At 38.1% G+C, this 16923-nt stretch overlaps 1 protein-coding gene across 1 annotated transcript in view; it reads left to right on the forward strand.

Moving 5' to 3' along the window:
* Window positions 1-16923, forward strand: part of RIMS2 (regulating synaptic membrane exocytosis 2) — an 867608-nt gene that overhangs the window by 676894 nt on the left and 173791 nt on the right. Inside the window, exon 26 of the mRNA XM_019551690.1 lies at window positions 10741-10776. Within this exon, the coding sequence (XP_019407235.1) occupies window positions 10741-10776 (36 nt within the window). The remainder of the gene's footprint in view (window positions 1-10740; window positions 10777-16923) is intronic.

The raw sequence follows: 16923 nt of genomic DNA on the forward strand, positions 1-16923 counted from the left end.
AGATCAACACTATACCATACACTTTTCACAATAAATGAGGATAAAGCCTCCTGGCTGGAGGAGTAACATTTTAGCACACATTTTGATTAGGTGATACTCTAGGTTAATTTTGTTTTTGGTAATTTTGTTCAGTGCTCCTATATTTAACGGTCAGAGGAGGACAGTAACAAGGATCTGAAGCTATGTGCCTAAACATAAAAATAATTCATTTTTCTGTAGAGGATTAACATTGAGATTTGAAAAATAGATTACATTTGAGTCTCTTCAAAGTTAAATTGGCAAATGCTCTGAGTTCCCTGTATTTCTGATGACTTCATTGCCTGTGATCTATTTAAAAATATGTTTTTAATATAGTTCATGATAAATTAAAGAAAAATCCAATAGGTTAAGTACTATTTATCCAGAATAAGGCAGGGATCCTATAGAAAAAAATGTAATTAAAGATTACATAATTAAAAATGTTGTGTACCATAACATACGCTTAAAGAGGCAGAAGTTAAGTGGCCTAAGCAGTCATAATTCTGGTATGTCCTACATTTGAGAGCTTGATTTAACCAGTGCAAATACATTATATTAAATTGGTTTTTGTATTTCCTACATTTTTAAAAGAGGAAGAAACCCAAATTGAATACTCTGCAATTACAATTTCTCCTTCTCTTACTTAATTTGCAGTCATTCAAGTTTTAAGTGCTCTTAATGTGGCCTAACTGGAACAGATTTCTTAGAAATGTTGTTGAATCTTTAACACTGTACATTTTGCAGTGCCAGTTATACAGACATTTGTCTAGGACGGTTTAGTCAAGGATGAGCCTACCCTGAGGTTGGATTAGATGACTTCCTGAGGCCTCTTCAAGCCATTTTTATATGATTTTATGATTATGTAGGTAGGCCTTTATTTCTTGTGCCTATATTCCTTGTTCCTGTGTTCCTGCCATTTTTATGTATTAAAATACATTTTATTTGAATCATCCCATTTTAACAAGTGATTCACATCACTCTGTATGACTGAACCATTTGCTGAAACGATAATTTAATTTAGTTTAATTTGAAAACGTTATCATCAGTGATTTTATTTTTATTTTTAGATTAGGAAAATATTGAAAAGCAGGGAGCCTAATAACAATCCCAGTAGAATCCGATTCAGTGAAGGTTCCCCATTGACAATTACTTTTTGAAATCTGTTAGTTAACCGGTCCTTAATCTATTTACCATATGCTCTCTTAGAATTGCATCACATGGTGTAACATAAAGTCAAACACCTTATAAAAATGTATTACATTTATGTATTTGCCTGTATCAAAAAGTTTTATAGTCACATTAAAAGATGAAATCAAATTTATTGGAAAAGACTTCTTTTCCATAAAACTATTTGAATAGAATTAATTATATTGCTCTTATTCCATTATTTATCATATTGAATACCATTTTTCCACTGCTTTTCCCAGGACAAAGGTCATGCTCCAACATTGGTACTCTTGCAGGCTTCTGGAACTTTCTGTGTAGTCCAAGACTTGTTAAAAAACTAACATCAGGTGTTCAGATATCCCAGTTGATTCAGGATTCTTGGTTGCAAATGATCTGGGTGTGCTGATTTGAAAATGTTTCTCCCTTGTAGATACTATTTAACATCCTCCTTTCTAAGAAAGTGTTCAACATTCACATATTATCTAACTACCTTTTTCTGGTTCTTTCCAAGTAAAAAAAATAAACATTTATTGAACATGTCTGCCTTTTCCACATCATTATTAAAAAATCAACACCTCCATATGTCAGTGGGAGGTGTGTCTTTCATTTATTTAATTCTACCATATTTTAAAAGCTCATTCATTTTGTCCTTAGCTGTGCCAGCAGTGGATTGTTTCTTGATGTCGTTATTCATATGTTTCTATCCAAATTTTATATCCCAGTTGCTTTTGTTCATAATTTTCCACAACTTTTGGTGTTTTTAAAGAACTAGGTATACATCTTGGCCAGGTACAGGCACTCCAAAAGTCCAAGGCAGAATTGATCTAAGTTATGCGGGTTTCCTTAAGGAGTATGTTTTAGGTTGGTAGCAAGCAAAACATACATATGCCCTTTGGGACGGGTGTGTGTGAGGGGCAAGCTTGAGAGAGTCCAGAGAAGAGCCACACGCATGATCAGAGGTCAGGAAAACAGACCTTACGGTGACAGGCTGAGAGCCATGGGGCTCTTTAGCCTGGAAAAGCGTAGGCTCAGGGGTGATCTGATGGCCACCTATAAGTTTATCAGGGGTGACCACCAGTATCTGGGGGATCGTTTGTTCACCAGAGTGCCCCAAGGGATGACGAGGTCGAACAGTCATAAACTGCTATAAGACCTTTTCAGGGTGGACATAAGGAAGAATTTCTTTACTGTCCAAGCCCCCAAGGCCTGAACAGCCTGCCATCGGAGGTGGTTCAAGCACCTACATTGAACACCTTCAAGAGTAAATTGGATGCTTATCTTGCTGGGATCCTATGACCCCAGCTGACTTCCTGCCCCTGGGGCAGGGAGCTGGACTCAATGATCTTCTGAGGTCCTTTCCAGCCCTAATGTCTATGAAATCTATGAAATGTTTAACTGATTTCAGCCATTTTTAGGCCAGGCTGTGTGTGCCAAACTTCTGTTCTGTCATGGGTCTATACCCAGTTTCGGATCATTTATACCAGTAAAAGTGTAATGTCTGTACCTGGCCCTTGGGACTGTACTTTCTCCATATTTAATACAATCATGTTCACTGTTTCCTCAGCAACCACAACTCACAGCCCATTGATTAATCAGTCCATCTTTATTCTTCACATTGCGATTCAAAAGAGTTATGTAATCTTGGGTGTGATACCTTTAACGTTTGAAGTTGATGTTTATCATCTGGTACTTTTAGAAATGCTTGTGATGATTTCCATAGACCTCGAATTTCCAAAGTCTCTTAATATGAAGCTCCCAATAGCAATGCAGTTTTTCTTTCCACATCAGCAGATGGTAATTTTCTAGTTTCATCAGTGGTATCCTTTCTTGGCTGTATTCCTTTCCCACTATTTTCAGACAATTATATTAAATATTTTCACATAAACAAGATTTTCTGATTCCTTTTGCTTGCTACCCAGTTGTTTACTATTGGTATGTGTTCAATTAAACTATTATTTCTTCAAACCTTTTTTGACATGTTGAGTTTGTGCCATACTTGTATTTTAGCACCTTTGCGTTATATGTTTGACAGCCTCCTATTTGCTTCAGCCAGTCTCCAACCAAGAAAATAAGTTGCTGCTACCAGTGAAATGTATGCCAGGCCATTCGGACAGCCTCTTTTCCCACTGGAATCTGGGACAGTGTGTTACAAAGAAATAAATAAACAGGAACACATCAAAACAAACAAATCACCTTCAGGGCCAGGCCAATGATGTAGCCAGTAGTTCATCACTAGTATTTTCTCCCTTTTCTTGCTCACAGAATGAGAGAGACCTGTGAGAATATCATTTTGGTCTTCTTCTTTGCTCCCTTTAAAATTCCTGATATCTTTTATAATCTATACAGTTTTATTAAATGCAAAGCCCATGAGATGTAATGTGTATCATTACCACTAGGGATTTGCCAGTTAGTTTCATAATCCCTTTCTATCTCACAGTTAGTTGTGTGTTTTTTCTCCAAGAAGCCAGTGCACCTTGATCTTGTCTGAATTCTTCACCAGCTCTTTTTAACCAAAGATTCTTGAACTTTCTGTTCTAAAGCTCAGATCACAAAATCACTTTCCTTCAGTTATTTTACTAAGGGGGTCAGGTATCCAGGTTATAGCCATATGGAAGATATTGAATTTTAGCCAATTTTAAAAATGAAATCTTCTTAATTTTACAAGGACAAAGCAAGTTTTACCACTTGAAACCTGAGACCCTGCTCCTGCCTTTGCTCGGGGCAATTTGTATTATTACAGAGCCTAGAGATACCTTAACACATAAGAAATTCCTGCCCAGAGGAGTATTCCATGTTTTTACTCTTCCATGAAATATGAAGCATCATAATCAAAAAGAAATATGACTATACATCCTGCTTGCCACCAAACAACTTTGAGGCAAACCATTCCAACTTTTCTCTGATCCTAATTTGCATAAATACAAACAGAAGATTCTACCACACCTTCAGTCGTCTGAAATATGAACTTTCATTTCTACCTAGGATAGCTTTTACAATCTTTACTCCTACGCCTAAGAAAGGGTGTATGTGCCCAAAAGCTTGCAAATAAAGAATATTTTTGCAAAAATCTCATTGATCTAATAAAAGATATCACTTCTAATATGAGTCCTGATCCTTTTACTAAGGGAGGCCAATCATTTTGAAAATGTTGATCAGTTTAATATAACATAATTTTCATGGATCAGGCATTGTGTCAAAAAATAATTAGATGGTGAGAAATATACACAAGGTTTCTCTGATATCAAAGAGTTCTTTGATACATCAGTCTGAGGACAAGAAAAAAATGTTAATTAATTTTCAAAAAGAAAACAGACAGGGACATGCCCTCCTTCCAAGGATGCAGCTGACTTGAAGAATTTTCTTCTGATCTTTCTCTTTTGAGGACTGTGATTGATACTTCACTCATAAAAAATAAGCCATATCTTATTTAAAATCACTTTATTTCTCATACATGAGCAGAGAGAAGTATAAGAGCAGAGAGAGTAGTTAGACTTCAGTTAGTCTATAAGATGAATCTCTATCCTGCCTTCTATGTTTTTTCTTATACAGGAATATAATTTGTAATTTGTTGCTGCACCAGCTACTCAAGCTTCTTTGTACTTGTTATTGGTCTTAATATTAGACTTTAACTGAGGGCAATGAAGTCATAAAATGCTTGGATAAGAATAGTCCATCCTCTGAAGAGAGTATTTATTGAGCACAGCTGTTTGCAATTTCAAGCATAAGACAAAGAAACAAAAGAAAAACTTTGTCTTGGCTAAACACTAAGCCACAGAACAAGAGAAAATCTGCATAAGTCAAAATGCAACATAATAAACCAAAAAAGACAACAGAAAGATTGGACAGGTCTTATGGAATCCTGAGAGCACAATGTATCCTTGCAGCCCAGGTATTCAGAAGATCTTTCTGGAGGATCCACAGTTCTTCTCCGTTAGTGAAGGCAGTCCCATATTTTTCATCTTTGCCTGTATTTTTATAGAAGATCTGCATCTCCTTCTTCCCCTGTGTTGCCTTGACAACAAAATATCCCCCATACCTTTTTGCTCTTCTCAGGATGTCCATCTGTTGGCTCCAGGGTGTCCCCAGTTTTCACAGGATTTAGTATGTATATGGTAAAAGGTGACACGGCATATCTACGTGATGCTAACTGCACAGTAGTGTATCACAGTACAAACAGTGCTAATGTGCTACTGCGCAATATTATTAGCTTCTGCACAGTAATGTCACTAAAAACGTGTGCACTGGTGCTACTGTGTAGGAATGTAGGTGACTGCGCATTAATTTAGTACTCGATTATACAGGTGCTAAATTTAATGTGCAATAACTATGGTGCATTAATGAATGTTTAGATACACCCTCTGTTCACAAAGGGCCTGCCACTCACTTTGAAAGTTATAACTTAACTTTTCAAACCATAAGTCACGTACTACAAAATTAAACACAACATTTTCAGGTGAAGTCTTGAAAAAGAACATCTAAGAAAACCACTATTATTGTTCCTTTTCCCTCTTTTCTACACTGTCTGGAAATTAGCAATGCAACTATAGCAGTTGTGGCTAACATTTTAAATGTTTATACCTAAAGACACACCCCCAACTCACATATTTCAGCATGTAAATAAAATAGATTTTCAGAGGCCCAAAACTTCTAATACTCAGGCCATTTTAATAACATTTTTACATATAGATACAGGGGCTACCTTGACTCCAGTATAATTACATTATCATACTTACATAATTTAATTCTGCTTTAGCGTTTAGACAGATATTTAAAAAAATATACATTGTGTGTGTTTTTGCTGCTCTTTTCTTAATCAGAAAAAGACCTGTTTTTTGCCACACAGAGCATTTGGCCATCTGCTTCTACTGTTTGATTGTAAATCAAATTAATTGTTGGTACCACACAGACTGTACTCTAGTAAACATGTGTCCACTCTGACTGCCAAACATTGCTGAAGTCTCCTGTTTATTTTTATATTTTAACTAATATTATCTTTTAATGTATTGAAACAACAGCCACATCCAGAAGTAAACATTTTTATTTTTATTTTTATTTTTATTTTACGAGCATGATACTAATAAACACTGATAAACCAAGTTTTCCCTATTCATCTCAGTTACCTAGCTAATGTTGCATAGCATATGTTTAATGAAAAATCAGTTATATTGGAGTACTAGTGTCCTTTTTGTATGTGTGTAGTAAATGGTAGTACAGTATGTTATAAAGTTTGTGTTGGTCTGTGCCTGGAATCATCATAATTAGAGGTTAAAAGAGTGTGATATAGAAAAAGAACCATCTACAATCCACTCCCTTACTTTATCCTTTGGCTGCATTCGTAAGTGATGAAACTGCAGTGACGATCAAAAACAACATACCATATGTCGTTATTATATATATTTTATCAAAGATGTATGTTAAATGATATGATAAAAGATTTTCATGTGCTATAAGATATCAAACACTGTTTTAGGAATGAAACCAGTGCTAAATGACAAGCTTGATATATCAGTGTCTCTATTTTTTTGATTCCTTAGTAATAAGGACAGTATGCTCTCATTGAATCCCCTTAAAATAGCCTGTATCAGAGCATCAGGGCAAATATGCCAGCTAGTTTATTTGCTATTAGAAAATGATCTGATATTCCCAAGTTAGTTTAATTAATAGATTAAAATAAAAACAAGCTTAAAAGGAAAACAATCAAATATTTCAGGCATTAATTCGTAATTGCTGCTAAGTGCAACTTTGACATTTTAACCAGCTTATTCATTATTTCCTTAGCCAGTTAGACTAATTGCTGTAATTTAGCTCTCCCCATTCATAGAAAACCAAAACTACAAAAATATCAACAAATGCAATTTTCTGATATTAGTTTTTTATAAAATAGCTGTAATTTGAGTAACTAATGGCCACAAAGAATATTGAGAAACAATAACACAATTAAACATCAAAGTTAGCCTCTTCAACATGGAAACAAACTTGATAAAATTGTTCTTTTTCATACATGATAATAAAGAGAAGAAGAATTTATTTAATTTATATGCCACCCTTCCCAACAAAGGCTCAGGACATATTATGAGTTATTCTTACAATAAAGACAACAGAATAACTTAAAAACAAGTGTGACAAGTGCACTATCACAACTGAAAAGGGAACTAAAACATGAAGATACAGCAGAGACCCTCTCCCCCCACCCAGAAAAAAGACACCTTCTCCTAGTTTTGTTGGGTACATGCCTGCAAAATAGGAAACTCTTGTAGTGCAGTAACTAAAAGATGTCCAGGCTCAGACTTTAGCCAGCCTCAATAGGGAAGGAGGTCCAGAGCTGAGGAGTAAGAGCAAACAACCTACCATGTGTTTTTGCCAAAAGGACTTGGTGTATTGGTTGTTTTTGTAGGTTGTTGCTCTCAGCTAACCATAGGGATTGTGATGGGACATGAGGGAAAAGGAGATTCCTTAGGTACAGAGGGCCCACACTGTTTAGGACCTTATGGCTAGGGATAGACATTGAAAAAGCCTGAGCCTGAATTGATTCAATATTTGCAGGTTAGTCTAACCTGGCTAGGCTGAACTGGTTTGTAACCATACAGACATCCCCTCTGGACTTAAGGAATGCAGGTACATGCTTGCAGTGGCTCAGGCTAGAAGCCAGGGGACACCAAAGCATCCCTCCCTTCCCTTCCATAGTACTGAGCTGGGGGAGTGGGATGGGGTATGGCCAGGCCCTGGCAGGATGATCTGATTAGGGAGAGGTTCCCCCCACACACTTTGCTGCCGACCAGCAAGGAAGCCAGAAGGGAGTTACACAGCAGGGAGCTACACAGGGAGTTGATAGTATTTATCAGTCCATCAGCAGAACAAAAGCCTCTCTCATTAGTTCAAGCACTTCTTAAACAGCTTTTTTCAAGGAAGGAACAGAGGGACATTACCAGCTGACCTGTTGCATCTGGGATGCTGAGGGACTCTGGTTTAAGTTAAACGAGGAAGGGGTCTGGGACAGACATTGCATAAACTAGTTTGACCCAAATCAGTTAAGTCTGATCCTACATTCAGTCAGGTTTATCTCAAGCTGGTTTCAGCCATTTTCAACTGGTTTATGTGCACTAAATGTCTGTTCTGTTACAGGTTTAAACCAGTTTCTGATCAGTTAAACTGGTTTTGTGTAATGTCTGTTCCTAGTCTTTGAGTTTCAGTCTCCTTTAGCATGAAGCACCCAAAACCACTGATCACTTGAAAATCTTGACCAGGCTGTCAGAGATTCTGCAGCTGACTGATTTTTATTTATGAGAGGATGATCCAGTATTCTGGAAACTTTTAATGATAAGACATTGTCATTTCTGTTATTTTCAAATTTTTGTTGGGCAGTAACACTCTTAAAAGCATATTGAACTTATCCCTCACTTTTGTTTCCCAAGATCTGTCTCCCTCCCTCCCTCCATCTTTTCCTCTCCCTTTCTATTTTGTCCATTTTCCTAACTGGCCAATGAACCCCAATGCTGTTTACTACTTCTTTAAAAATCTAAACAGTGTATTTTTTCAAGTTATTTAGAATTAGTATCAGATAATTTAAACTAAAGTTTTAAGGTATAACAAACCAACAAAATTTTAACACCAACCTACACTGTGGTACTGTGTTCTGTTACTTCACACAGAGAGGTTTTTTACAAATTTATTAGAAAAGTGAGCAAGAGTAGACCAAATTAATCTGGTTCAGGTGCTCATCTTTTTAATAATTGTATCCCCCATGCAAAGCTCCATTATTCAAAAGTCCTATGATCTAGGTAGTTGAAAAAACATGGCCTTCAAAAGCATCTGAAACATATTAATAAAAAAGTATTCTCACAAATAACAGCAGAATTAGATTAGATGCCATTTCAGATAGAACGGAAAATTCTTTGTAATATTTATGTGAAAGCAATTTAGAACATTTTAAAGTATTCTTTGCCAGAAATCAAGGATATTATAATAAATGTTTCTTCCCCTCACAGATTTTGTATTGAACAAAGGGTTCCCTGTATCCCTATGGAAGGTTTGTCAACCTATTCAGTTAGGAGGAAGCAATAATTTTGCTGTGGACTTATATGAAACAATTCATGAAATCTAATATGACATAACTGAAAATGTTAACATTCTTGAAAGCACAAAAAATAGCTAAATATTTTCTGACTATTACAATAGGAATGCCCACTACCATAAGTGTTGTAGGACAGGCTGCCCGAATATCTTGGCACAATTTTCTCAACAACCCTTCCATGTCAACATATGGCTAGGTCGATATCCACTGACTTGCTTAAATTAGTACATGGGCAATAGAATGTGGCTTGCCATATGCACTCCACACTGACTTGAAGAACTCAGTCCCCAAAAGTCCCACCCCATCTGTCAAGACTAGTGTTCTTCCTGCATTTCAGGAATCTGTTTTTCTCTGATGCCCCTGTATCCCATGCCTCTCTTTAGCTGTATCTTAAATGAAACTTAGCCTTTTCTGTTGTAATCAACTAAAATTTGTTTATCACTTCAAGTTTATTTTTTGTGTATTATCATTTTGCTAGAGAGGCAGCCTGTACACTGTAAGTTATAAAAACAAGCATATAGAAAATGCTCTAATAAGCAGTAATTCTTGAAAAAAGATATTTAATTTAACTAGCATACTGTAGTTTAGTTTTGTCACTTGTAAGGTTTTTTGTTCCACATTTCACTGGTTTTACATTTATCAAAATTAATATGATTTTGGCTTACAGAGAGAGAGAGGGAATGCTGAGGAATAAATGTATTTCTAATTAAAATTTCATGTTGATTTAAAATGCTTGCATATGAATTATCACGCCTGGCTTTCAGAGTCTAATGTGTGTGCTGTCAAATTATTTGATTTTCTTTTTCTTGTGACAAGATTCCCTAAGGCCATATAGAGCCCTTGATCTGCATTCATAATCTATGTTGACATGAGTCAGTAGGAATTATCTGCACAAACTAAAGGCTATAGTGCTTCCAGTATCTTTTATTTTTCATTGTACTCCAGCTCTAGGGCAAGTTATAAATCACTATTATTAAACTTGCTGAATGGTAGGGAGTTGCAAGACTCGATTATGCAAAGAAAGGTTTAATGTAGTTACCAAATTATACCTAAAACATTTAAATTTCTTTTTTGACTCACTTGACTGTATATATATTGCATAAAGAATATAGCACAATCAAATGTTTGGCTTTCCCTTACATGTCAACCTATTCAAAAGAATGACAGGCTAACTGCATCTGACACCTGTCTTGCTACCTTTTCTATAGATTTTATTAAGGAGTCTCAAAGTGTGCAAGTACTCACCGGTTCCTTGCAATAAGCCTGTAATAAGGGTGCAAAAATGTACACAGTAATATGCAGGGGATATGCCTCTGAGTAGAGTATTTAATTTGGTTGGTTGACGTAAAAATGTAAAAGAATTTAAAGGCATTTGGTGGATTTTAATTCATTTTTCTTTTTTAATGTATGATTTATATTACATTTTTTTCATTTCCCCACCCCCCTTTTTTTTTGGTTTACATGTTGCTTTCATTCATTTGTAGAAGAAAAGAAAGCAGATCCAGAGAATGAGGATGCAGGTAGGGCAGCTTATTCAAAATATCTTGGTCTTTATGCCATTTGTGTTGAGCTATGGTATTACGCAATGTGTCTGAGTCCTTTAGTCAGTATAAAATATCAGTGCATTTTGAGGAATGTGGTACTCATATTAGAAAACAGATGCTGCAAAACCGTTTTGGGTTTTATGAAGAAAATAACCTTAGTTTGACTTCAGTAGCCAAAGTCACACATTTCCACTCCAATTTGAATGACTTACCTTCTTCCATATATCTGACTGTGTGAAGAGTCACACTTAGAATAAAATTCATCACTAATTAAACCCTCTTAAAAAAGACAAAATATTTAATTTTCCCTAAGTAATAATAAAAAAAGTTGAGTAACCTATTAAAATGGTTGCATCGTGAATTCAAGAATAATGTAAATATAAACTAGGAAATGATTGGCTACATTTTTAATTGTATTGCAGCAGTGATTCTGGTGCCCAGTGTGAACCAGTCTAGCCCAGTACAAGTTAGAGCTAAGCACTCCTGTGAACTATGGTGAGGCACAGTACTACATTCTGATGCTAGTCAATTTTAGTGGTGGCACTCCAGCCACATCACCTTTTCATGGGGACACTGTCAGGATTGGGAGTGGATAAGAACAAGCCAGTTACAGTGGTTCTTCACTATCCAAAAAGTCTCCTGTGCCCAAGTTAACTTCAAGTAGTTAAGTAAATGAACTTTCAGCAGGTTTTGTGTAGCAAAACAGCCTTTAACACAGGCAAAGCTTGGATATGATGTGTATATATTTATATGTTAGAGTAAAATTCTGAAAACTGATGCACAAGAAATCTATCAGGAAATGTAATCACATCTGTCAAGGTAAAAAAAAAAGGTGTCTATAGGCGTGCTACTTGTATGCACACAGTTGAGCTGACTGTTACATAGCAAGCACAGATAGGTCACATCTTGACTACTAATAATAACAGACTTTGCTACAGTTTAGCAATCCATGTAAATACCAAGGCTTCAAGCAGGCTTATCCCACCCAGGTTGAAGTTCATGCTGCTGCAGTTACACTGTTCTTGGTAGCTAAGATAGCTTGGGTATACCTTCATATATTCCATTTCACCCAATTGCCATAGAGTGATATCAGGGTTTACATTAAACAATTCTTGCATATTTGTGCAAGCTGTGTTTAGAAGTAGTGGTCAATGGGTGGTGTTCTCCCTATATAAGTCTTTTTGTAGCTGTAAACTCCAACAGTTATTGGACACTAAGAATGCTGTTTCCTACTTGATTGCCCAAATACAGGGGGATGCAACTGATGATAACTTATGGCACCCAGTAACCTTGAACAATCTTTCTGCATGTCAGTTCCACGCACTGCAGAACCACAGCTGAGCTGCTGCATTATGAGCTTTCCATTGCCCCCAGGATTCCCTCTTTTTTCATACAACTGAATTAACTTAAGATGTTTTAATATTACATAAAATGTAAAACAGTTTAATGGAATTCTCAGATTGTGTTTTAATGTCATCTTATAACCATCTTTTCAAAACTATTTTTATCTAATTTATTTTTTGAGTTTATTCTAAGTTTTGTACTCAAATTTTGAAAATATTTCTTCTTATGAAATACAATGAGCTGTCTTTATTTTTGACATATTGGGACTCAGCCATCTCACATTTCCCTCCTGCAGGACATATATCAAAATGGCTGTCAATTCTCACTGATTGGTTTGCATTAGCTCAGGTTCAAAAATATGGGTGAGCATAAGTAGGAATTGTAGAATTCTTATTTTACTTATAAATAAGGTTTTAAGGTCTTGGAGGATGCAATTAAAAATTCAGACAGGGTTCTTTGGATAGATGTGATATCTTTTATTAGACTAACTAATTAGTTGGAAAAATTGTTCTTTGCAAGCTTTTGGGCACAAACACCCTTCTTCAGGCAGAGGGAGAGTTTGCTGGTGTAATGTGTGCTCTCCTGGGTAGAATAAAAGCCAATATGCAAAATGCAGGTCTGTGAAAATGCAAATGCATGGCAGTGAGGATCAGGGGGAATGGGGAACAGTAAGTGTGAGACAAGTAGGTGGTGGAGGGCTGGAGGTAGAAATGGATCCAGACCATGTCAGGATGAGAAATGTAAAACTGCCAATATATCTCCACTACCCTCACAATAATTACACCCCACAACAGAACCATCACTATTCCTGGACCTTATACCTGCACCTCCAGAAATGTAATATATCCCATCCATTGCACTAAATGCCCTGATGGAAAATATGTAGGAGAAAACAAACAACAACTGCATACCAGAATTAATGCACTCCAGAAATCTATCAAACATAAAACTACCCAATTACCTGTGGCGGCACATTTCTCACAAAACAACCACTCTCTCGCCAATCTCTAAATTCTAATCCTCAAAGGGAATTTACAAAACACATTCGTAAACAAGCTTATGAACTTCACTTCATAAATCTACTGGATACATAAAATCATGGACTCAATATAGACATTGGATTTATGGCACATTATGACCTGCCTGCTATCTGATAACCCCAGGTAACCTGTCTGCATTTTACCAGCTATACTCTATCACCAGTTCAACATTCCCCTTTTACCCTCCCCACGCCAGCTACCTGCCCCATATCTATTGTTTGCCATTCCCTCTGATCCTCATTGCCATGCATTTGCATTTTTACAGACCTGCATTTTGCATATTGGCTTCTATTCTAGCCAGGAGAGTGCACATTACACTAGCAAACTCTCCCTCTGCCTGAAGAAGGGTGTGTGCCCAAAAGTTTGCAAAAAACAATTTTTCTAACTATTTAGTTGGTCTAATAAAGAGATATCACATCTACCCAAAAAACCTTGTCTACTCATGTCCTTAGACCAACATGGCTACAACCAACAACTGTAAAACAATTCAAAATTCAGTAATTCAAGAGAGGAGGAGGGGGATAGAATTTATTAAAAATCTAGGTCTGCATAGATCTTTCTACAACAAACCAAGAGTATACCACATAGTAAAACAACTGTGCCTACATTGATTTAAACATTAATAGTAATTGAAACAAAATCTTTTTATGTGTATTTATATTGATAATCTTGCTTATCCAAGTAATTCAGGAATAATATTAACTCCTGCTTAACCATGTAAAGCATATTAGTTTGAAGTCAGATATGTAGAAGGTAGAGCAGGGTGGCACGTTGGACTGCCTGGTTCAGAGAGGCATGAGTTTTTGTAGGCAACAACATCCTTCATTAGATATATTATCCTCAGCACAAATGCTGTGTTCCTTATCAGATAATATTACATTCTGACAGTATTGGAAAGATAGGAAAAATTAGAACTGCAACAAAACATCTGCTTTTACTTTTTACAAGATTGTAGGTAAAAATATATATTCTGGAAAATATGTGAAGATTTTTTCTAATATATTTCCACTTCTTGCAGTTTTCTCAATTTTTCATAACACAATGTCCAAATTATGGACTTTTTCAAATTTGACTAGGGTTAATTATTTCATAGTACAAGCTTACAGGGATCAAATTCATCATTTGTCCCTTTCTTTTTGATGAAAATCCATTTTTTAAAATTAAAAATGGCAGAAAATCTGTAAAATATCCTAATTTTAATGGAAATATGGGTTGTTGTTCTTTTTAACCAGGAGTACTAATATTATTTTCATTTCCGTTTAAGGAAACTGCTATAATATTTATGCTACTGAAAAAAGAAAAAATATTACAATTCACTTTAAATTGTCTGTGAGGTTATATTTATCTGTATTGCTCCAGAGATCATAAAAGAGCAGTGAATAGGTACTTTGCCTTTCAAAGGTTACCAAGCAATTCAGCCACATTTCAACCTTTTTATCAAAGCACTTGCATCTACTATTTCAAATAAAGAAATAGCATTATTATTGAACAGAGAAAATTAATCACTATCAAAGAACTTTAAATTTAATTGAAAGTTACAAAAGAATAATTGTGACCCGTTGGTATCTGCCAACTATTGCCTCAGATATATAAAATGTTTTATTTAAAATGGGTGTGATACATTTGATTTATCTTACAGGCTTTTTCACCTGCTGCTTTTTTCTTAAAACTCCATTTTATGGGTAATTAATTTTTCCCATTGACATTGAATTCCCCAGGGTTAGGATTTCTGGTGAATTCATAGATTCATAGAAAAGGAGGGCTGGAAGGGACCTCAGGGGGTCATCCTGTGCTGGAGGCAGGATAATTCATCCCATACATCCCTTATCTAACCTATTCCTAAACCTATACAATCAGACTTGTTTTGAGGTAGTTTAAAGGAAAGCAGAGGTCAGGAAGGTGTGCTGCTGATAGTACATAAAGTTTTCGTCTTTACTCTGTACCAGGGGTCAGCAACCCCAGGCACACATGCCGAGCATGCCATGTGAGGTCAGTTTGCTTGGCACACCACCGCCAGCTGAGGCTCTAAGCAGCTGCTGCTAGCCACGGAACCTGGGCTGCTCCCAGCAGATGGCTGGGGGCTGCAAGCCCTGCTGCAAGCAGACCAGGGTCCGTGAGCCAACTGCAGCCGGGAGGCTGCTAACAGCTGCTCTGGGCTCCGGCATGTCGGCACTCTGGCACCTTCCAAGGTAGACATTGTGGTTTTTTTCCAGCACTGTAGCCAAAAAACGTTGCCTACCCCTACTCTACACCTATTACCTCCATCTTCATATTTTCTAGCTGAAAGAGACAGGTTTTATACTCTGAGATCCTGGTTTTCTCTGATAAAAAAAATCTCAAATTCTCTGATAAAAATGCAAATTATCAGGTAAAAACCTCAAAGTCCATGATTAAAATGAAATGCCACTATATATGTATATAGATATCAATTGAACAGAACGTTTTATAGATATATTTAAATTTTAAAGCATTTTGGAAGCCTACCAGTGCCTCAGTAACTGTAATAAAATAAATTCTAAATACCTATACATTTTGGTATTTGATTTTGGGGTTTTTATCATGGTAAATCAGAGCTCTGCCTGCCCCCTTCACTTGCAGAATTTAAGTCTAGGTCCCTCACTCCCAAGTCAACCCTCCCAGCCCTGCTGGTGCCCATCATTCCCACACCATAGTCCCCTGGCTCTGCTGGCATCTATCATTCCCCACAATAGCTCCCCAGCCCTCCTAGTGCCTCTCACTCCCCCCCACAACCCCCTGGAGCTGCTGGTGCCCCTCACTCCCCACCCACACCTCCCCAAGCCATTCTGACAACCCTTACCCCCTATCCACAGCCCCCTGCCCCCCCGACCCCCCAGCCCCACGGGAGAGGGCCCCTAGTGTCCAGGGCTACAGGGCCAGGGACCTGGGTTTGCAGCCTCCTCCCCACACAGCAGTGCCCAAGCCCCAGCTGCCACCCATGGGAGATGGCAGCTGCTGCAGTGAAGTGGAGCATGGAGCCCAGCTCCCCCTCCCCTGCAGGCAGCATAGCTAGAGCAGAGCCCATAATGTGGATGGGTGCAGGCTGCATGCTGTGGGCTTGGGTGAGGAGGGGCTGGCTTCCCATCACTGCATGCATTCCTGGGGGGTGTGGGGAGGACCCATTCCCCCCAGATCTGTGTGGGGGGTGGGCTGCCCACTGCAGGCCTGGGGTCTCTGTCTTGCCTCCTCCAGGGCCTCTTCAGCCCAGCAGGTGGGACCCAGCATGGCAAAGGAGGGCTGGGTAGCAAAGCTCATTGCCACTGTGAGCTCTGTGCCACCCTGACGACATGTCCCCTGCAGTGTGGAACTCAAAGCATCAGTGAGCTTCCCAGCCTGGCCCTGCTCTGCCCTGCTGCCCTGGGTCCTGCCTGCTGGGTTGCAGAGGCCCTTGGGGAGGACAGCAGGGCAGGGAGCCCGAGCCCACAATGGCTGGCCCACCCTGCCCTGCACACAGGTCTGCAGGGCTCAGGTCCCCCATGCCCCCCAGGGAGAATGCGCAGTGGCAGGAAGCTGGCCCCACCCCTCCTACCCCCTGGATGAGCTCATGGCCCTGTCCCGGGCCCTGTCCCGCTCCCCACCATACATTCCAGCCTCAGGCCCCAAGCCCCATGCATTACCCAGCTGGGCAGCAGGTTACAAGGGTGGGTGGTCAAGAATAGGATGGGTTTCAACACAAACAAGTGCAAGGTGATGCACCTGGGGAGGAACAACCGGCACCATA

This window comes from Crocodylus porosus, unplaced genomic scaffold, assembly GCF_001723895.1.
Source record: "Crocodylus porosus isolate Cpor-Errol unplaced genomic scaffold, CroPor_comp1, whole genome shotgun sequence".
NCBI lineage: Eukaryota > Metazoa > Chordata > Crocodylia > Crocodylidae > Crocodylus > Crocodylus porosus.